Source organism: Cetorhinus maximus, chromosome 6, assembly GCF_964194155.1.
Source record: "Cetorhinus maximus chromosome 6, sCetMax3.hap1.1, whole genome shotgun sequence".
Taxonomy (NCBI): Eukaryota; Metazoa; Chordata; class Chondrichthyes; order Lamniformes; family Cetorhinidae; genus Cetorhinus; species Cetorhinus maximus.
The window spans coordinates 72,314,974-72,336,832 of record NC_135884.1 but is presented as its reverse complement, the minus strand read 5'-3'; the positions used below and the strand labels follow the sequence as shown (position 1 = coordinate 72,336,832).

General features: G+C 46.7%; 1 protein-coding gene across 2 annotated transcripts in view; it reads right to left on the bottom strand.

The window, feature by feature from the left end:
* The window catches only part of rrp9 (ribosomal RNA processing 9, U3 small nucleolar RNA binding protein), a 41,227-nt gene extending 21,061 nt beyond the window's left edge, over positions 1–20,166 (bottom strand). For both annotated transcript variants that reach the window (XM_078543842.1, XM_078543843.1), the window contains exons 1-7: positions 20,030–20,166; positions 18,757–18,839; positions 11,167–11,273; positions 10,542–10,609; positions 4,124–4,165; positions 1,609–1,735; positions 1,323–1,447 (exon numbers count right to left, since the gene is read on the bottom strand). In XM_078543842.1, the coding sequence (XP_078399968.1) occupies positions 1,323–1,447; positions 1,609–1,735; positions 4,124–4,165; positions 10,542–10,609; positions 11,167–11,273; positions 18,757–18,839; positions 20,030–20,119 (642 nt within the window). In that variant the 5' untranslated portion in view covers positions 20,120–20,166. The remainder of the gene's footprint in view (positions 1–1,322; positions 1,448–1,608; positions 1,736–4,123; positions 4,166–10,541; positions 10,610–11,166; positions 11,274–18,756; positions 18,840–20,029) is intronic.
* Between the last annotated feature and the right edge of the window lie 1,693 nt (positions 20,167–21,859).

Sequence of the window (21,859 nt, the reverse complement as noted above, 5' to 3'; positions counted from 1 at the left end):
ACCTGGACCGAGCCCTTGTTCTAAGCTGTTGCTTGGTTGATAGAAGATGGCAGTCTAAGCTGTGCAGCTCCAAAAGGCAATATTACAGGTTCCAGCTCAGGTGACTCCCATCTCCACTGTGGCTTGGACAAAGGATGTATATTTCTTAGCCTATATTCCTGAGATTGGTAAGGTTTCAATCATCAATAATTCCAAAAGAGGTTTCACGGGGTCCTTTGTCCTATCAGACTGGTCGTCTCTGTTGGCCAGGCCTTGGCCGTAGAAATATAAATGGTCTTTGCACCATTCATTTGAATTTTATCTTTATAGTCACAGTGGTCATTCGTGTCTCTTAAGAGTTAACAAAGTGGCAGCTGGTTTGAATGCCAAGAAGTTCCTTTTGAGTCCTTGCCAGCAATGGTGTCAGCCATTTTAAAGCCTTTGCCCAGTTTTTAAAAAAAATAATTAGCCATGATATAAATATAATGTTTATAAAAATATAGAGTAAGATCTTAGCTCTGGGACACTACAGCGGGACCGAGACAAATCAGATCCACTATGGTTTTATAACTCAATGGTAGTCACCTCATAGACGGATAATTTCCAGGAACTAGCATTTCAAATCCATTGACAAAGTGAAATAACCATCTCAATCAATTTTAGTGGGTAAGAACTTGACATTTAATGGGCTACTTACAATGACCGCAGGATGATTGGAGTGGGTAACAGCAAATATCACACTCTTGCAGTAGGGGACACCCTTATTAATGAGGAGCTTAAAGCACACTGTTGGAACACAGCAGAAGCTGCTTCATGCTGCGTCTAGCCTGTGCTGTTCCTGATGGGGGATGTCAACCATGGCTCAGTGGTAGATGGGCATGGGTAGTCAGTCCCACTCCAGAAACTTGAGGACACATCCCAGGCTGACACACTAGTGAAGTACTGAGGGAATGCTGCACTATTGGAGGTGTCACTTTTCAGATAAGATGTTAAACCTGTCCACCCTCTCGGGTGCACGTTAAAATCATTTGATACTATTTTGAAGAGCAGGAGAATTCTATCCGATGTCCTCGACAATAATTATTCCTCATCCAACAGCAGATTATGAAATAGATTATCTTGCAATTTGCTGTTTCTAGGACTATTCTCTTGATAAAATTGGCTGTGCATTTCCTACATTACAACAGTGGCTACACTTCCACAAGTAGTTAATTGGCTGTAAAGTGCTTGGGATGTACTGAGATCACGAAAGGTGCTACGTTCAAGTGGAGGACCAAACTCTCAGAAAGAGGAAGAGTTCTACAAAGCCCTAACTGAGATGGTAAGGAGATGGAGCCACTCACCAGGTACTTGCCATCCGATGAGATTGCCATGGAGAGGATGTGCATTGTGTGCCCCACGTGTCGGTCTTCTGTGCCCTTGCGCCCTCCGTGGATCGTGTGAACTTTTTTCCCACAGGTAACATCCCCTGGAAACATAGGTGAGAAGCACCGTTCCTTAAACATGCAGCAACAAAACCCAGGGGAAACTGGGTACAAAGGGATGGTCAAATCTCAGCCTACCAGGCTTCCCTCAGCAGCCCACGATCAGCTGCTAACACAAACCTATACCCAACCTGTAGAAACTTACACTTAATGATGGAACAATCTTTGGATGCTGAGAAAATGTATTTATCATCAGGGGACAGAACCAGACACGTGACTGGAAGCTGGTGACCTCGGAGCAGGCGAATCTCAGATACATCGGGAGGAAGGTACTGAAAGAAAATAACAGTTATTGTCACTTTCAAAGTAAGAGAGGGGTAACAGACAGACATACCCTGTTACAGAGAAGAAATGGCAAATGCTACACTGTTTCAGAAATCAGAGGGTAAAGAGAAGGTTTTAAAATTTATTTTTAGGATGTGAGCGATTTTGACAAGGCCATATTTTGTACCCATTCTTAGTCACCCTGTGATGGGCCTTCTCCTTGAATCACTGTGAGGTGGCTATGACACTCCCACAATGGTGTTAGGTAAGGAATTCCAGGATATTCACAAAGTCACAATGATGTACAGCTAAGGCAGGATGGTGTGCGAGTCGGAGGGGAAGTTCTAGGTAATGGGCTCCCAAGATATTGCTGCTCTTTTCCTGTATGGTAGAGATGACAGGAGTTGTTGCAGTGCACCCCGTAGTACGTAGATAGCATTGACAATGAAAATGGTGGGGAGTTAGGGGTGGGGGTGGTGAGTGCTGAAATCAAGTGACATGGAACAGATCAGGTCTTGGATAGAGTTGAGCTTCTTGTAGGTGCACCAGGTGGGTGGTGAATATTCTATCACAACCCTGACTTAAGCCTTGTAAAAGGTAGAACAGTTTTAAGGGGTCCATGGGGAGAGACACACAGCCAAACATGCCAGCTACAGGAAATGCCAGTAACACTAAGGCAGCACTGAATGCATCTTTGCATCTCACTACAGTGGAGCTCAGCTATTTACTACATTTCACTACAACAGTTCACGAGTTAACAAATAAGGTTTCTTTTGAAGGCAAGCAGCCTGATTATAATATTAATACATGCAGCAGACAATTGTCACGTGGCAAAATAGCCTAGTGGAGACACAGAAAACTAAACAAAAACACTACTATTATCAGACATCGTTCCATTGTGAAAATTTACTTGGTTAGGCCGATTTTTTGAAAGGAACTGCCAGAAGCAACTGGGTAAACGATAAATTCAAGTCACCCCAGTTGCAGGAATTGCAACAATCAATTGCATTGTAAAGTATTTTCTTTAGATTTTTACTTCTGTGAATCATTTTATTCATAATAAATCTGATAGCAGTAGCTTAACCTGCACAAAGCAGTTTAGCCATGTAAATCTTTTCTGCCATCCAAACTGGAAACTGATGTAATGAGCATCCTGTTACAAATATGTAATTTCACGATTCATATGTTTTAGGAGTGTAATTTTTAGTTTGGGATTTGCAATTTTTCAACGCAAGATAAATGAAAACCTCTGGTTAAGTAATTGTAAATCAAAAGGGGCCTATGTTTATTTTATAAAGTCATAGTGGGAAGTACTGGAAACAAACAATGGGCTACCTCTCTAAGCTTCTTGGCAGACACTGCAACTGCAGCTGTTTCAATAAGCAGTTTAAATTATTTACATGGCTGCCCAGAGCAAAGGGCAGGTTTGAGAATTGAAGACAATTAGTAAATCTCTATCTGGGACACCCCAGGTGTGCCACATTGCCATGGGGATAGATTGCAGGTAGGCATTATTTTTGTTTTTTCACCTGGGTGATTGTACATAGAAACAGCTAGCCAGCCAGGAAGTAGCTTCGAGACAGCCAGAAAACCTGCCAAGAACTGTAAAGCAGCTAGAACCAGTGGCAGAGAATTATCAGAAACCAAGGGTGTTTTGCTTTAGGAGTCACTAAGCAAGAATGCAGCAAGGTCCATACTTGAGTTGGGGAGTCCGCAATCGTGAGTTGCTTTTGGAGAGTTCACCAAGCCGGATGCTAGTGGAAGGACCCCAGGAAATCTCATACTGCAGATAATAGTGGAAACAATGAGGGGAATCAAAGTGAATTTCTGAGAGTTGTGGCACACCTTGGTTTGGTCCCAGGAGAAGGTGAAGGAACCCTCTAGATCCTGTAAAGTAGAGGGGAACTCTTGGGTGGAAATAAAAGTAGAACTGGGTAGGTCACGTTGAGATTTTCAGATTTAACGTATAAGCGTTTACGAAATATGATGTTAAGTTAGCATTACTCTGTTTAACTCCTGTACACTTTGTTTAAAATGTGAAATCTTGTGGCGTAATTCTTTCAGCTAATAACTGAGAGATAACTGGGAGTTTGAAGTTAACAATCTCTACTGGGATCCTAACACTGCATTTGTCCAGTATGCAATTTTACACGATTATGCTCAACTGTTAGACCAGGATTATGTCCACTCATCATGGGAGAGTAAAAGATCCAGGTTTAAATTTGGAAGTGACACAGTTTACTTGTAGAAACTGTTGTCATGGCATTTACATAAGAAAAAAAATGTTGGAAAAGCCTGAAGTATAGAAGAGGTTTCGCTGCTTTATAGTCTTGCCTTTATGCTCAGGTTAGTGATGGGAGGAAAATCGACTCAAAGGTCTTTAAACTTTTACTCACATCTTTGGCAAGAAGTCGTTTAAGTTTTCCCTTCTGTTCGAGCTGCAAAGAGATAACAAAAATTAAAAACATTTGACATAACTGGAAACACTGCCAAGGCTACATTTTTACAGCATAAAAACAATCTACCAATCAAATAGAAAACGGAAGGTTAACAATTAGTTGATGAACTTTAAGAGGTCCATAGGCTGCATACTCTCTCACCTCTCGGGCTCTGCCAACACAGATTGGATTAAAATTTAAAAACAAAAAACTGCGGATGCTGGAAATCCAAAACAAAAACAGAAATACCTGGAAAAACTCAGCAGGTCTGGCAGCATCGGCGGAGAAGAACAAAGTTGACGTTTCGAGTCCTCATGACCCTTCAACAGAACTAAGTAATTACTTAGTTCTGTTGAAGGGTCATGAGGACTCGAAACGTCAACTTTGTTCTTCTCCGCCGATGCTGCCAGACCTGCTGAGTTTTTCCAGGTATTTCTGTTTTTGTTTTGGATTAAAGTTTGTTCTTTAGCAGGAAAAGACCTAGAGAAATAAATCAGGAAATCTCCACCAGTAGCGAGTGAGGGGCAGCATAAAACTGCATGTAAATCAGCACAAAGTGAAACTGAACTGGCCACCTCATCTAGAGGAGCCTTAGTAATGGTGGAAAAATTGTCATTCTTCAAATGGGAGGTACTGCTCTGAAGCCTTTTTTTTTAAAGTCTTCAGCGATCACTGTACAATGCAGCATCACACTGCGCAGATCCATTCTGCACACACAATCTCCACCGCTCCTTATATAGTAAACACTGGTATTGTCGCTGCACTAGTAATCCAGAGGCCCAGGGTGAGGACTCAGATTCGAATCCCACCACGGCAGATGATGGAATTTGAATTCAATAAAAATCTGGAATTAAAAGTCTAATGATGACCATGGAACCATTGCCAATTGTTGTAAAAACCCATCTGGTTCACTAATGCCCTTCAGGGAAGGAAATCTGTCGCTCTTACCTGGTCTGGCCTAAATGTGACTCCAGACCCACAGCAATGTGGTTGACTCTTAAATGCCCTCCGAAATGGCCCAGCAAGTCATTTAGTTGTAACAAACCACTACAAAGTCACAAAAAAGGAATGAAACTGGACGGACCACCCGGCATCGACCTAGACACCAGAAACGACAATGGCAAACTCAGCCCTATCGATCCTGCAAAGTCCTCCTGACTAACATCTGGGGACTTGTGCCAAAATTGGGAGAGCTGTGTCACAGACTAGTCAAACTACATCCTGACATAACCATTCTCACGGAATCATAACTTACAGATAACGTCCCGGACACCACCATCGCCATCCCTGGTTAAGTCCTGTCCCACAAGCAGGACAGATCCAGCAGAGGTGGCAGCACAGTGGTATACCGTCAGGAGGGAGTTGCCCTGGAAGTCCTCAACATTGACTCCAGGCCCCATGAAGTCTCATGGCATCAGGTCAAACATGGGCAAGGAAACACCCTGCTGATTACCACGTACCACCCTCCCTCAGCTGATGAATCAGTGCTCCTCCATGTTGAACATCACTTGGAGGAAGCACGGAGGGTGGCAAGGGCACAGAATATACTCTGGGTAGGGGGCTTCAATGTCCATCACCAAGAGTGGCTCAGTAGCACCACTACTGACCGAGCTGGCCGAGACCCAAATGACATAGCTGCTAGACTGGGTCTGCAAGAGGGAAAAACACACTTGACCTCATCCTCACCAACCTGCCTGCCGCAAATGCATCTGTCCATGACAATATCGGTAGGAGTGACCGTCGCACAGTCATTGTGGAGACGAAGTCCCGCCTTCACATTGAGGATACCCTCCATCGTGTTGTGTGGCACCGTGCTAAATGGGATAGATTTCAAACAGATCTAGCAGCTCAAGACTGGGCATCCATGAGGCGCTGTGGGCCATCAACAGCAACAGAATTGTACTTGAACACAATCTGTAACCTCATGGCCTGGCATATCTTCCACTCTACCATTACCATCAAGCCAGGGTTGAATCCTGGTTCAATGAAGAGTGCAGGAGCGCATGCCAGGAGCAGGACCAGGCATACCTAAAAACAAGGTGTCAACCTGGTGAAGCTATAACACAGGACTACTTGTATGACAAACAGCATAAGCAGCAAGTGACATACAGAGCTAAGCGACCCCACAACCAACTGATCAGATCTAGTCTCTGCAGTCGTGAATGGGTAGTGGACAAATAAACAACTCACTGGAGGAAGCTCCACAAATACCCCCATCCTTAATGATGAAGGAGCCTAGCACAGCAGTGCAAAAGATAAGGCTGAAGCATTTGCTACAATCTTCTGCCAGAATTGCTGAGTGGATTATCCATCTCGGCATACTCTGGAGGTCCCCAGCATCTTAGATGCCAGTCTTCAGCCAATTCGATTCACTCCACGTGATATCAAGAAAAAGCTGAAGGCACGGGATACTGCAAAGTCTATGGGCCCTGGCAATAGTACTGAATACTTGTGCTCCAGAACTTGCTGTGCCCCTGGCCAAGTTGTTCCAGTACAGCTACAAGACTGGCATCTACCCGGCTATGTGGAAAATTGCCCAGGTATGTCCTATACACACAAAGCTGGACAAATCCAACCCGGACAATAACCGCCCCGTCAGTCTACTCTCAATCATCAGTGAAGTAATGGAAGGGGTCATCAACAGTGCTATCAAGCAGTGCTTAGCAATAACCTAGAGATAAAAACAAAAAACTACTGCAGATGCTGGAAATCCAAAACAAAAACAGAATTACCTGGAAAAACTCAGCAGGTCTAGCAGCATCGGTGGAGAAGAAAAGAGTCGACGTTTCGGGTCCACACGACCCTTCAACAGAACTGAAGTATAGTTAGGAGAGGGGTGAAATATAAGCTGGTTTAAGGTGGGGGGCGGGGGGAGAGAGAAGTTGAGGGTGGGGTGGTTGTAGGGACAAGCAAGCAGTGATAGGAGCAGATAATCAAAAGATGTTACAGACAAAAGGATCAAAGAGGTGTTGAAGGTGGTGATATTATCTAAGAAAAGTGCTAATTAAGAATGGATGGCAGGACGCTCAAGGTATAGCTCTAGTGGGGGTGGGGTGGAAAGATTGACAAGGTATTAGTTGTAGATTTAAAAATAATGGAAATAGGTGGGAAAAGAAAAATCTATATAAATTATTGAAAACAAAAAAAAAACAAAAGGGAGGGGGAGGAAACGGGGTGGGGATGGGGGGAGGGAAAGTTTAAGATCTAAAGTTGTTGAATTCAATATTCAGCCCGGAAGGCTGTAAAGTGCCTAGTTGGAAGATGAGGTGCTGTTCCTCCAGTTTGCGTTGGGCTTCACTGGAACAATGCAGCAAGCCAAGGACAGACATGTGGGCAAGAGAACAGGGTGGAGTGTTAAAATGGCAAGCGATAAGGAGGTTTGGGTCTTTCTTGCGGACAGACCGCAGGTGTTCTGCAAAGCGGTCGCCCAGTTTGCATTTGGTCTCTCCAATGTAGAGGAGACCGCATTGGGAGCAACGAATGCAGTAGACTAAGTTAGGGGAAATGCAAGTGAAATGCTGCTTCACTTGAAAGGAGTGTTTGGGCCCTTGGACGGTGAGGAGAGAGGAAGTGAAGGGGCAGGTGTTGCATCTTCTGCGTGGGCATGGGGAGGTGCCATAGGTGGGGGTTGAGGAGTAGGGGGTGATGGAGGAGTGGACCAGGGTGTCCCGGAGGGAACGATCCCTACGGAATGCCGCCAGGTGGGGTGAAGGGAAGATGTGTTTGGTGGTGGCATCATGCTGGAGTTGGCGGAAAAGGCGGAGGATGATCCTTTGAATGCGGAGGCTGGTGGGGTGATAAGTGAGGACAAGGGGGACCCTATCATGTTTCTTGGAGGGAGGAGAAGGCGTGAGCGTGGATGCGCGGGAGATGGGCCGGACACGGTTGAGGGCCCTGTCAACGACCGTGGGTGGAAAACCTCGGTTAAGGAAGGAGGACATGTCAGAGGAACTGTTTTTGAAGGTAGCATCATCAGGACAGATGCGACGGAGGCGAAGGAACTGAGAGAATGGGATGGAGTCCTTACAGGAAGCGGGGTGTGAGGAGCTGTGGGAGTCGGTAGGCTTGTAATGGATATTGGTGGACAGTCTATCACCAGAAATTGAGACAGAGAGGTCAAGGAAGGGAAGAGAAGTGTCAGAGACGGATCATGTGAAAATGATGGAGGGGTGGAGATTGGAAGCAAAATTAATAAATTTTTCCAGGTCCCAACGAGAGCATGAAGCAGCACCGAAGTAATCATCGATGTACCGGAGAAAGAGTTGTGGGAGGGGGCCGGAATAGGACCGGAACAAGGAATGTTCCACATACCCCATAAAGAGACAGGCATAGCTGGGGCCCATGCGGGTACCCATAGCCACACCTTTTATTTGGAGGAAGTGTGAGGAGTTAAAGGAGAAATTGTTCAGTGTGAGAACAAGTTCAGCCAGACGGAGGAGAGTAGTGCTGGATGGGGATTGTTCGGGCCTCTGTTCAAGGAAGAAGCTAAGGGCCCTCAGACTATCCCGGTGGGGAATGGAGGTGTAGAGGGATTGGACATCCATGGTGAAGAGGAAGCGGTTGGGGCCAGGGAACTGGAAATTGTTGATGTGACATAAGGTGTCAGAGGAATCACGGATGTAGATGGGAAGGAACTGGACAAGGGGAGAGAGAAGGGAGTCAAGATAACGAGAAATGAGTTCCGTGGGGCAGGAACAGGCTGACACGATCGGTCTGCCAGGACAGTTCCGTTTGTGGATTTTGGGTAGGCGGTAGAAGCGGGCCGTCCGAGGTTGGGCGACTATCAGGTCGACTATTGGTCGACTATCAGGCTTAGCAATAACCTGCTCACTGATGCTGAGTTTGGGTTCTGCCAGGGCCACTCAGCTCCTGACCTCATTACAGCCTTGGCTCAAACATGGACAAAAGAGCTGAATTCCCAAGGTGAGGTGAGAGTGACTGCCCTTCACATCAAGGCAGCATTTGACCGAGTGTGGCATCAAGGAACCCTAGCCAAACTAGAGTCAATGGGAATCAGGGGAAAACTCTCCGCTGGTTGGAGTCATACCTAGCACAAAGGAAGATAGTTGTGGTTGTTTGAGGTCAGTCATCTCAGCTCCAGGACATCATTGCAGGAGTTCCTCAGGGTAGTGTCCTCTGCCCAAATATCTTCAGCTGTTTCATCAATGACCTTCCTTCAATCATAAGGTCAGAAGTGGGGATGTTCGCTGATGATTACACAATGTTCAGCACCATTCGCGACTCCTCAGAAACTAAAGCAGTACATGTCCAAATACAGCAAGACCTGCACAATATCCAGGCTCGGACTGACAACACACAAGTGTCAGGCAACTACCATCTCCTACAAGAGAGAATCCAACCATCGCCCCTTGATGTTCAATGGCATTACCATCACTGAACCCCCCAGTATCAACATCGTGGAGGTTACCATTGACCAGAAACGAACTGGACTAGCCATATAAATACTGTGGCTACAAGAGCAGGTCAGAGGCTAGGAATCGTGTGACGAGTAACTCACCTCCTGACTCCCCAAAGCCTGTCCACCATCTACAAGGCACAAGTCAAGAGTGTGATGGAATACTCTACACTTGCCTGGATGAGTGCAGCTCCCACAATGCCGAAGAAGCTGTGCAGGACAAAGCAGTCCGCTTGATTGGCACCACACCCACAAACATTCACTCCCTCCACCACCGACGCACAGTAGCAGCAGTGTGTGCCATCTACAAGATGCACTGCAGGAATTCACTAAGGCTGCTTAGACAGCACCTTCCAAACCCACAACCGCTACCACCTAGAAGGACAAGGGCAGCAGATAGATGGGAATATCACCACCTGGAAGTTCCCCTCCAAGTCATTCACCATCCTGACTTGGAAATATATCGCTGTTCCATCACTGTCACTGGGTCAAAATCCTGGAACTCTCTTCCTAACAGCACTGTGGGTGTACTTACGCCACATGGACTGCAGCGGTTCAAGGAGGCAGTTCATCACCACCTCATCTAGGGCAACTAGGGATGGGCAATAATTGCTGGCCCAGCCAGCGAAACCCACATCCCGGGAATGAATAAAAAAAGAAACATACAGTATTGCTGGTTTAAATCAAGGGCCACAATTGCAACCAATGCTGGAGGGCAATGCTGCAACACTAATGTGACGTGGGTCCCTGTCTGTGATTCTACTGAACAGTGAGCTCCTGATTCCAAATGGACAGCTGCCAAAGAAAGCAGATTCTTTCTTAGAGGAATAGGAAAAAATCTATACAAAAAGTAAAAACACTGAGGTACCGAAACTGATTCTTTCCACTTGCTCTGTGGAAGCTAGGATGGAGTTACTTTCTGATACAATTCCTCTCTTCCCCTTTAAAGACATTTCTTACCACTTCCTCCTCCAGTCTGCCACCGATCAGGTCACTCTCAAACTGCTCCTCTTCTACTTTCTCCTCCTCTGCAAATAAAAATCAATCAGAATTATGGCAGCTGATCCCAGGACTGTTCAAAGGCAAGGAGACAATAACCCATCAGCTCCACATGCCAAGACTATTTAAAAATATGTCGGCTTGCTCTGCAAGCAGGCGTACAGAGGGTCTCTGTGAATTGAGAGCGCCACGTAGATCCACTTCACAGCACTTATGTCTGCTTGAAGCAAGAACGAGGCTATTTTCTCTTTAGCTCCTCAGCACAAGGCACTGAGGGTAACTGTTGCAGTCCCAGTTCTGTCCAGATGTGTCCAGCCAGCTCAGCACAGACCAAATGTGGTGTTTATGACTCTATACCAGGCCGGGCTGTGCATGTATACCCATCCTGATCTTACAGCACCCAGTAAAGCACGGTCTGACGTGCTGAGGGGTTCAACACGTTGGTAATGGATGGGAGGAAGATTCTTTGGAAATTGGCACTTCCAGAATTAGCTGGCTGCACCCCGCCCCCCCGCCCCGGTGAACTAGGGATTTGATCACTGAACAGTAATCAGCTGCCACCTTCTTTGCAGCCCGTTATCCGTACCTTCCCTCCGCAGTTGTTCCAGATAGAGTTTGGCGAGTCGCAGCTTCTTCTCTTGTGCAGTCTCTTCAATCTCCAATACTTCAACATCTTTCTTATTGTGTCCAACACTGTCAGAGAAGAGGTGAAATAGTCTTTAGTTTTCAAGAGGTATGCAGTTGTGCAAAAAGTTTCTATTCTGTTCCCACTGCTTCTAGCTCAACGGGTCGTTTCAGGCTCCATCCTGCTGTGGGTTGAGTTAGTTGGTCTTTGCTCAGGCCAAGGGTTCGGGAGGGGAATGGGTTTACATTTGGGTTCAGTGCCTTCAAACTGAACATGGGGTGGAGGGGAGGAAAAGTCAGGCAGAGTTTCCTGCTCCTGATCCAATCTATTGGTTCCTTGTTGGGAGAATGCCCGGTGTGGACAAGGTGAAGTTTGGAGGCCCTGGAGGATTCCTCTTCAAGGCTCACCATTACCATTGGAAACTCGAGTGGGGCACTGAAGGCATGATAATCCTGCAGAAAAATGTCTTTCACCTGCATAAGTCAGCAACTATTGCTGAGAACCAGGGGAAGGATAAGGCTTCAAATCTAACAATACATCATTGCTACGGTGCAAAATAAAAACAGAATTACCTGGAAAAACTCAGCAAGTCTGGCAGCATCGGCGGAGAAGAAATCAGTCAACGTTTCGAGCCCTCATGGCCCTTCAGCAGAACTGAAGCATAGTTTCAACAAGGGAGAAATATAAATTGGTTTAAGGTGGGTGGGGGGGAAGCGACACATTGAGGGTGTGGTGTGAGCAGATAATCAAAAGATGTCAGAGACAAAAGGGTCAAAGAGGTGTTGAAGGTGGTGGTCTTTGTCTGAGAAAAGTGCTAATTAAGAATGCAAGACAGGATATTCAAAGTACAGCTCTAGTGGGGGTGGGGTGGAAAGACTAAAGGTTTTAGTTTTAGATTTAAAAATAATGGAAATAGGTGGGGAACGAAGAATCTATATAAATTATTGAAAAAAAAGGCGGGTGGGGGGGGGAAAAGAAACGGGGTGGGGATGGGGGGAGGGGGAGTTTAAGATCTAAAGTTGTTGAATTCAATATTCAGCCCAGAAGGCTGTAAAGTGCCTAGTCGGAAGATGAGGTGCTGTTCCTCCAGTTTGCGTTGGGCTTCACTGGAACAATGCAGCAAGCCAAGGACAGACATGTGGGCAAGAGAACAGGGTGGAGTGTTAAAATGGCAAGCGACAGGGAGGTTTGGGTCTTTCTTGCGGACAGACCGCAGGTGTTCCGCAAAACGGTCGCCCAGTTTGCGTTTGGTCTCTCCAATGTAGAGGAGACCGCATTGGGAGCAACGAATGCAGTAGACTAAGTTAGGGGAAATGCAAGTGAAATGCTGCTTCACTTGAAAGGAGTGTTTGGGCCCTTGGACGGTGAGGAGAGAGGAAGTGAAGGGGCAGGTGTTGCATCTTCTGCGTGGGCATGGGGAGGTGCCATAAGTGGGGGTTGAGGAGTAGGGGGTGATGGAGGAGTGGACCAGGGTGTCCCGGAGGGAACGATCCCTACGGAATGCTGTCAAGGGGGGTGAAGGGAAGATGTGTTTGGTGGTGGCATCATGCTGGAGTTGGCGGAAATGGCGGAGGATGATCCTTTGAATGCGGAGGCTGGTGGGGTGATAAGTGAGGACAAGGGGGACCCTATCATGTTTCTGGGAAGGAGGAGAAGGCGTGAGGGAGGATGCGCGGGATATGGGCCGGGCACGGTTGAGGGCCCTGTCAACGACCGTGGATGGAAAACCTCGGTTAAGGAAGGAGGACATGTCCGAGGAGCTGTTTTTGAAGGTAGCGTTTGCTACGGTGCATATTTACAACATGACAAATTTTTAGAGAAACTGTTTTAAAGGTTACTTTTTTTTAAACAAAAACCTACCTTGGACTGAGTTTAGAGTTTCAAAATGGCTCCAAGCTACCAGGCAGAATTGTGGCTTTCAGACTTTCCAGAGGACAAAAGACAATCCTTAATTTAATTAAGGTTCACTGTAGTCTCACCCAGGAGACAATGAAGTTTGTTGACACCTCATTATAAGAATGTAAACTGTGCCTTGGCCAAGACAAAAGCTGAGAACCATGGGCGGGTGAAGGGCTGTTTGAAGTGTCGATGCTTTATTTGGGAGGTGACTTGGCATTTTGTACAGGTCCAGGATAATAGCGGCCATCTTGCCTTATTTGCGAAAAGCTTTGGAAAGGGCAGGAAGCTGGCAGATCCACAGAGAACCATCTTGAAGAAGCTTCAACTCAGGGAGAGACTGAGAAAGACACCTGCTGGTCTGCTGCAAAGTAACTAGGCAGCTAAAAGTGCCATGCCTGCACTCGCTCTCCTCCCTGTAAACTCTGATTCCACCTACTTAGCTCACCCCGGCAATGGAGCTGGGAGCCCATGGAAGCCATTGCAGCTGCAGAGTCAGCTTCACAAACACAACACCTTCCCTTCAGACAACGCAATACCTCGACTTCAAACTTATCGGGCCTGCACCAAATATGGACTAATCTTGATTTACATTTATAAGTATTGTTTTTATCTTCCTCTGTAACTAATTTGTGTGTGTGAATGTATTAGTGATTTTTTCTTAAATAACTTCCAGAGCAATAGTGTAAAACAAACTAACTTTTTCTTCTTTTAAGTAAAAAGTGCCACCGACACACTGTCCCCAGACGACTTTGGTGAAGCACCTCTTAAAATGCTCATGACAATCACAGCTGTTGTAATCTGCTCTACGGAAGAAGCCTACACATTATTTAATTTTACTTGCAAACTAATGAACAGAAAAATTCTTGTTTTAGTTGCAGTGTCTCTGAGCAAATCAGTCTATGACTGACATATGGGTTCTTCCCAGCTCAGGGCAAAAGCAGCCTCTTCATTCCCATCCACAGGATCCAAAGCAGGACTTCCATTCCCTGACAAATCACACACACCAAACACTGCTGGCGGAGGAGGGGTGACAGACTGTCAGAACCTATCACAGTGACTCCTTAACCTGAAACAGCCGCCAGCCCTCCACTCAGTGGCTGGTCTTGCCCGAAGTGATATACACAGGCTGGGGATGCAGTCCAACGGGGTCTGGGCATGGAGACATACCTGGTCCACGCATGTTCAAAATGGAAACTCTGGCAGTGTAGCAGGAACACAGTGACACTGGGAACCTTGTGCAATATTTCAGTATATACGCAACAGGGTCATGGAGTTACAGAGTTATTTATGTCATAGAGGAGGTCGTTCGGCCTATTGAGTCCATGCTGGCTCTCTACAGAGCAATCCAGTCAGCCCCATTCCCCTGCACTATCCCTGTAGTCTTGCAAGTTTATTTCCTTCAAATGCCGATCCAATTTCCTTTTGAAAAATTTCCTCGCTGCCACTTCCACCACCCTCATGGCCAGTGAGTTCCAGGTCCATTACTTCTCACTGTGTATAAAACTTCATCGTCACATTGCCCCTGCAGCTCTTGCCCAAAACTTTAAATCTGTGTCCCCCCAGGCCTGGAACGATCAGCAAATGGGAAGTTTATCCTTGTCTAGCTTATCCAGGCCTTTCATAATCCTGTACACCTCAATCAAATCTCCCCTCAATCTCCTTTGCTCCAAGGAGAACAACGCCAGCTTCTCCAACCTAACCTGATAAATAAAACCCCCATTCCTGAACCATTCTGGTAAATCTCCAATGCACCCTCTCAAGGACCTTCACATCCTTCCTAAAGTGTGGTGACTAGAACTGGACATAATACTCTAGTTGCAGCCCAACCAGAGATTCACAAAGATTCAGCATAACTTGCCTGCTTTTGGACTCTATACATGTATTTATGAAGCCCAAGATCCCACATGCTTTGCTAACCAATCTTTCATAATGTCCTGCCACCTACAAAGATCTAGGTAACCCCCAAGTACCTCTGTCCTCCACGCTCTTTTGAACTGTGCCAGTAAGTCTATACTGCCTTTCCCTATACCTTCTGCCAAAAGCTTTCATAAGTTCTTTCCCAAAGTGAGGACTATCAGCTGCTGTGGGGCCTAAAACAAGGCCCATTTGGCAATCCCCTCAGCCTGGATTATCCTCTACAGGTGAGGGGCAGCAAGTACAGCAGAAGAGAAAATTTTCAAAAATAACATGCCACAGAGGTGCTGGAAGCTCCTGTCTCCGTTAACAGAGGTGGTTCCGTGAAGCTGCTGAATTGACAGGGATTAGCTCCTCACTGATAGGCCCGTGCTGGCTTGATTTATTTTTTTATTCATTCATGGAATGTGGGCTCCGCTGGCTAGACCAGCATTTATTGCCCATCCCTAAATGCCCTTGGGAAGGTGGTGGTGAGCTGCCTCCTTGAACCACTGCAATCCATATGGTGTAGGTACACCCACAGTGCTGTTAGGGAGGGAGTTCAAGGATTTTGACCCAGCGACACTGAAGGAACTGTGATATATTTCCAAGTCAGGATGGTGAGTGACTTGGAGGGGAACTTCCAGGTGGTGGTGTTCCCATCTATCTGCTGCCCTTGTCCTTCTAGATGGTAGCGGTTGTAGGTTTGGAAGGTGCTGTCTGAGGAGCCTTGGTGAGTTCCTGCCTTGCACCTTGTAGATGGTACACACTGCTGCTACTGTGCGTTGGTGACAGAGGGGGTGAATGCTTGTGGACGAGATGCCAATCAAGCCAGCTGCTTTGTCCTGGATGGTGTCAAGCTTCTTTAGTGTTGTTGGAGCTGCACTTGTGTGTCACGAATGTTACTTGCCACTTGTCAGCCCAAGCCTGGATATCGTCCAGGTCTTGTTGCATTTGGACATGGGCTGCTTCAGTATCGGAGGAGTCATGAATGGTGAACCTTGCGCAATTATCAGCGAACATCCCCACTTCTGACCTTATGATGGAAGGAAGGTCATTGATGAAGCAGCTGAAGATGGTTGGGGCGAGGACAGTACCCTGAGGAACTCCTGCAGTGATGTCCTGGAACTGAGATGACTGACCTCCAACAACCATCTTCCTTTGTGCTAGGTATGACTCCAACCAGCGGAGACTTTTCCCCCTCCGATTCCCATTGGCTCCAGTTTTGCTATGGCTCCTTCATGCCACACTTGTTCAAATGCTGCCTTGATCTCAAGGGCAGTCACTCTCACCTCATCTCGGGAGTTCAGCACTTTTGTCCATGTTTGAACCAAGGTTGTAATGAGGTCAGGAGCTGAGTGACCCTGGTGGAACCCAAACTGAATGTCAGTGAGCAGGTTATTGCTGAGCAAGTGCCACTTAATAGCATCATTGATGGCTCTTTCTGTCACTTTGCTGGTGATCGAAAGTAGACTAATGGATTATTGTCTGGGTTGGATTTGTTCTGCTTTTTGTGTACAGGACATACCTGAGCAATTTTCCACATAGCTGGGTAGATGCCAATGTTGTAGTTGTACTGGAACAGCTTGGCCAGGGGCACAGCAAGTTCTGGAGCACAAGTCTTCAGTACTATTGCCGGAATATTGTTACGGCCCATAGCCTTTGCAAGATCCAGTGCCTTCAGCCGTTTCTTGATATCACGTGGAGTGAGTCGAATTGGCTGAAGACTGGCATCTGTGATGCTGGGAACCTCTGGAGGAGGCCGAGATGGATCATCCACTTGGCACTTCTGGCTAAAGATCGTTGCAAATGCTTCAGCTTTATCTTTTGCACTGATGTGCTGGACTCCTCCGTCATTGAGGATGGGGATATTTGTGGAGCCTCCTCCTCTAGTGAGTTGTTTAACTGTCCACCACCATTCACGACTGGAAATGGCAGGACTGCAGAACTTGGATCCGATCCATTGGTTGTGAAATCGCTTAACTCTGTCTATCATTTGCTGCTTATGCTGTTTGGCACACAAGTAGTCTTGTGTTGTAGCTTCACCAGGTTGACACCTTATTTTTAGGTATGCCTGGTGCTGCTCCTGGCATGCCCTCCTGCACTCTTCATTGAACCAGCGTTGATCCCCTGGCTTAGTGGTAATGGTAAAGTAGGGGATATGTCAGGCCATGAAGTTACAGGTTGTGGTTGAGTACAATTCTGCTGCTGCTGATGGCCCACGGCGCATCATGGTTACCCAGATCTGTTCAAAATCTATCCCATTTAGCACAGTGGTAGTGCCAGACAACACGTTGGAGGGTATCCTCAATGTGATGCTGGGACTTCGTCTCCACAACGACTGTGCAGTGGTCACTACCGATACTGTCATGGACAGATGCATCTGTAGGCAGGTTGGTGAAGATGAGATCAAGTATGTTTTTCCCTCTTGGTTCCCTCACCACCTGCTGCAGGCCCAGTCTAGCAGCTATGTCCTTTAGGACTTGGCCAGTTCGGTCAGTAGTGGTGCTACCGAGCCATTCTTGATGATGGACATTGAAGTCCCCCACCCAGTGTACATTCTGCATTCTTGCCACCCTCAGTGCTTCCTCCAAGTGGTGTTCAACATGTAGAAGCACTGATTCATCAGCTGAGGAAGGACGGCACGTGGTAATCAGTAGGAGATTACCCTGTCCATGTTTGACCTGATGCCATGAGACTGGGGTCCAGAGTCGATGTTGAGGACCCCCAGTGCAACTCTCTCCCGACCGTATACCTGCTGGTGAGACAGGACATAGCCAGGGATGGTGATGGAGGAGTCTGGGACATTATCTGCAAGATATGATTCTGTGAGTATGACTATGTTGCTCTATTAATCTGTGAGATAGCTCTCCCAATTTTGGCACTAGACCCCTGATGTTAGTAAGGAGGACTTTGCAGGGTCGACAGGGCTGAGTTTGCCATTGTTGCTTCAGGTGGCTAGGTCGATGCTAGGTGGTCCGTCCGGTTTCATTCCTTTTTTTGAGACTATGTATACAACATTTGAGGCTTGATACAACTGAGCGGCTTGCTCGGCCATTTCAGAGGGTATTTAAGAGTCAACCACATTGCTGTGCGTCTGGTGTCACATGTAGGCCAGACCAGGTAAGGATGACAGATTTCCTTCCCTAAAGGGCATTAGTGAACCAGGTGAGTTTTTACAACAATCGACAATGGTTTCATGGTCATCATTAGGCTTTTAATTCCAGATTTTTATTGAATTCAAACTCCACCATCTGCCGTGGTGGGATTCGAACCTTGGTCTCCACACTATTACCCTGGGTCTCTGGATTGCTCATCCAGTGACAATACCACCACCTCCCCAACAGAAAGGTTGGGCATATGCTTAAAAACTGCGAGACCACCTCCAAGGGAAACCTCACTGTTGCCCTAATGAAAATGAGCTCAATGCCTTCAGACTCCTTACAGGGGAGGGGGCAGTGGGAGGGAGCTGGAGGGGGAAGCAATGTAATGGGCAACAGCAGTTGGATAGTGGGGCTGGGGATGACATAAAGGACAGGGGAAGCTGACAGTTGCATGGAACAGGGCTCTGCTCATACCTGCATATGTAAGCAGCTGTGTGCAGATCGGAGTTTTCCCTGACGGAAAACCCATATTGAAACTGCAATGTAACTTGGGTCTGCAAGCCTTCTCTCAAAAGGCACTGGTTTTAAGTCCAGTAAGATAGGGTTATGCTCCAGTATTGAAAGACGTAGAATCATAGTGTGAATGCTCAGTTACCTTTCTGTCTCCGAGTCACTGGAAATCTCTTCATTCAGCTTCCGAGTGAGCTTCTTGTGGGCTTTATCTTCATCACCTTCAGCCTGGGAAGAGATACCAAATTAGATTTCTATGCTGGACAGAGTGTGCAGGAGCTAGAGTCATAGAGGTCTACAGCACAGAAAAGGGCCCTTCGGCCCATCGAGTCTGCACCGGTCAAACACATACCTAAATATTCTAATCACATTTTCTAGCACTAGGCCCATAGCCTTGTATGCCATGGCATCGCAAGTGCACATCCAAATACTTTTTAAATATTATGAGGGTTTCTGCCTCTACCACCCTTTCAGGCAGTGAGTTCCAGATTCCCACCATCCTCTGGGTGAAAAAATTCTTCCTCACATCCCCGCTAAACCTCCTGCCCCTTACCTTAAATCTATGCCCCCTGGTTATTGATCCCTCCAACAAGAGGAAAAGTTCCTTCCCATCTACCCTATCTATGCCCCTCATAATTTTATACACCTCAATCATGTCCCCCTCCCTCAATCTCCTCTGCTCCAGGGAAAATAACCCCAGTCTATCCAATCTCTCCTCATAACTAAAACTCTCCAGCCCAGGCAACATTCTGGTAAATCTCCTCTGCACTCTCTCTAGTGTGAGCCAGATATGAAGTTAAACTAAGACCCTCTCTGTTCCTCTCAGGCAATGTAAAAGATCTCATGTCAGTATTTCAATAATGAGCAAGGGATCTCTCCTTGGTGTCCCGGCCAAGATTTATTCCTCAACTTATGTCACTAAAAGCAGATTGTCCAATCATTATTACATTGCTTTTGGTGGGGGGCGGGCGTGCAGTTTGACTTCTGCATTTCCTACATTACAACAACTACATGACCACTTCAAAAGTGCTTGTTTGTACAGCATTTTGGGATATCTTCAGATTGTGAAAGGTGCCGTTTAAATGCAAGTTCAATACATGTCCACAAATTACTCCCACCGGTGAAATCTAAAACAACCAGCTACTAACCATGTGGTACCAATGTCAACTTTGATCACTGTGATATTGAGTGGGTACATTTTGTGTGTGTGTGTGTGTGTGTGTGTGTGGGTGGGGGGGTGGCTGGCAGACGGTCAGTCAGACAGGCAGTCAGTGTGGAGTTAGTGTGAGTCCCGCTGAACCAGGCTGACTCCGGTTTCTGACCTGTTGCTCAGGACTGGGATCAACGTGAATCCCTCAGCCACACTGCATCAACTGTGGAAAGGCAGCCTCTCCCCCGCCAGCCCCGCGGACCCTCACCTTCCTTTTGCGGCCTCTCCCCTCGGCCGCTTTCTTTTTCCGGATGAGAAATGATCCACTCGTCGCCATCCCGCTCCCCCGAATCCACATGGCAACCGAGCCGTGCAGCGACCCAAACGTTACCGCCTCTCCGCCAATCAGCGCTCTCTGACCGCCCCTCTCCGCCAATCAGCGTTCCCTAACTGCCCCCCTCAGCCCTCCCTCACCGCCAATCAACGCTCCCTCACCGCCCCACACCGCAATCAGCGCTCCCTGACTGCCGTTTCCCGCCAATCAGCGCTCTGCCCGCCTCCTCCCTGCCAATTGGCGCTCTCTCCGCCAAGCAACGTTCACTCCGCTGCCCTTCCGCTATTCGATTGGTCTACCCAGCTACCAATCACAAGAATGCCTCACCTGTCCGTATGGCGGAAGTTGGTGTTACCCCAGTTGCGGGTCCCTCTGGAAAGTAAAAGCCGAGACAATGGTGCCGGGCTCTAGAACCGAACGTTTAAAAGATGCTGAGGGGGTGGAGTTCCTCCTACACTTTCATTGTGTTTGAATTAATTTTGACAAGTTTGTTTCAAAGGGTCTTCAAGGGAAATGAGGCAGAGGATTTTGGTACCAATAGTGTAAGGAAAGGCAAAATCTGCCAAAAACCCCTATCACATACCTTCAGGGTAGAAGAGAGTTAAGGACCCCAGAGACTGAGAAAAATAGTGGAAATCCATGAAGTCAGTTATTGGATTCATGCCTGGTGGAAGCATCATTGGTGCCACTTTTGTTTTGAAACAAGTGATGGAGAAATATTGGGAAGGCCACAATGCAACATGCACATCGATTTGCCAATTGTGATTAAATGTATTCCTGGAGGTTTCATCACATCATTTGCCCCCACACTCCAACCCTTAGTCGGCCAACACATCCATCCTTGCTGCCTTCCTACGCCAGTTGAAAAGCAAAAAGACTCATTGCCCAATTGTATGATGCTTGACTGCAATCAAACAGCCTTTTCCCACTTTTAATATTCTTATATCTGTTAAAGATAAATGTTCAAAGAAAATAACAACAAAAAAAATCTTTTTTAATGTCATGATTTTTCCCCAAGGTTGCACAGGGCAATGACCTGGAGATTGATCTTCAATTTCTGGAAACTCCAGGCTAATCCTGGAGGGTTGGCAACCCACAAGTACATCATAATCAATCTACCGAAGGCTTATGACCAGGTGCCTAGGCAGGAAGTCTGGCGATGTGCTGGAATTTGTGGAGTCCCTGAGAAGTACATACAACTATTACAGGACATATACAAGGAAGGCCAGACAGAGTAAGAAGAAGTGTGAGGGAGAGGGAGAGATCATGAGTAATAGGAGCTGGAGTAGCCATTCAGTCTCTCAAGTCTGCTCCTCCATTCAATAAGATCTGATTGTGGCCTTAGCTCCATTTTCCTATCTGTACCCCTACATAACCATTTACTCCTTGCCAATCAAAAATCTAGCTGTCCTCAGCAAAGGAGGCTGGATAATTATATTCAATATCCCAGCCTCCACTACTCAGTGGGGAAGAGAATTCCAAAGACTGACGCACTTCTGAGAGAAGAAATCCCTCTTCATCTCCATTTTAAATGGGAGATCCCTTATTTTTAAACAGTGCCCTCTAGTTCTAGATTCCCCCACAGGAGGAAACATCCTCTCAGCATTTACCCTGTCAAGCCCCCTCAGAATCTGATGTGTTTCAATAAGATTTCCATTCATTCTTCTAAACTTCAAACCGTATAGGCCCAACCTTCTCAACTTATCCTCGTAAGACAACCCCTTTCATCCCAGGAATCAGCCAAGTGAACCTTTCTGAACTGCT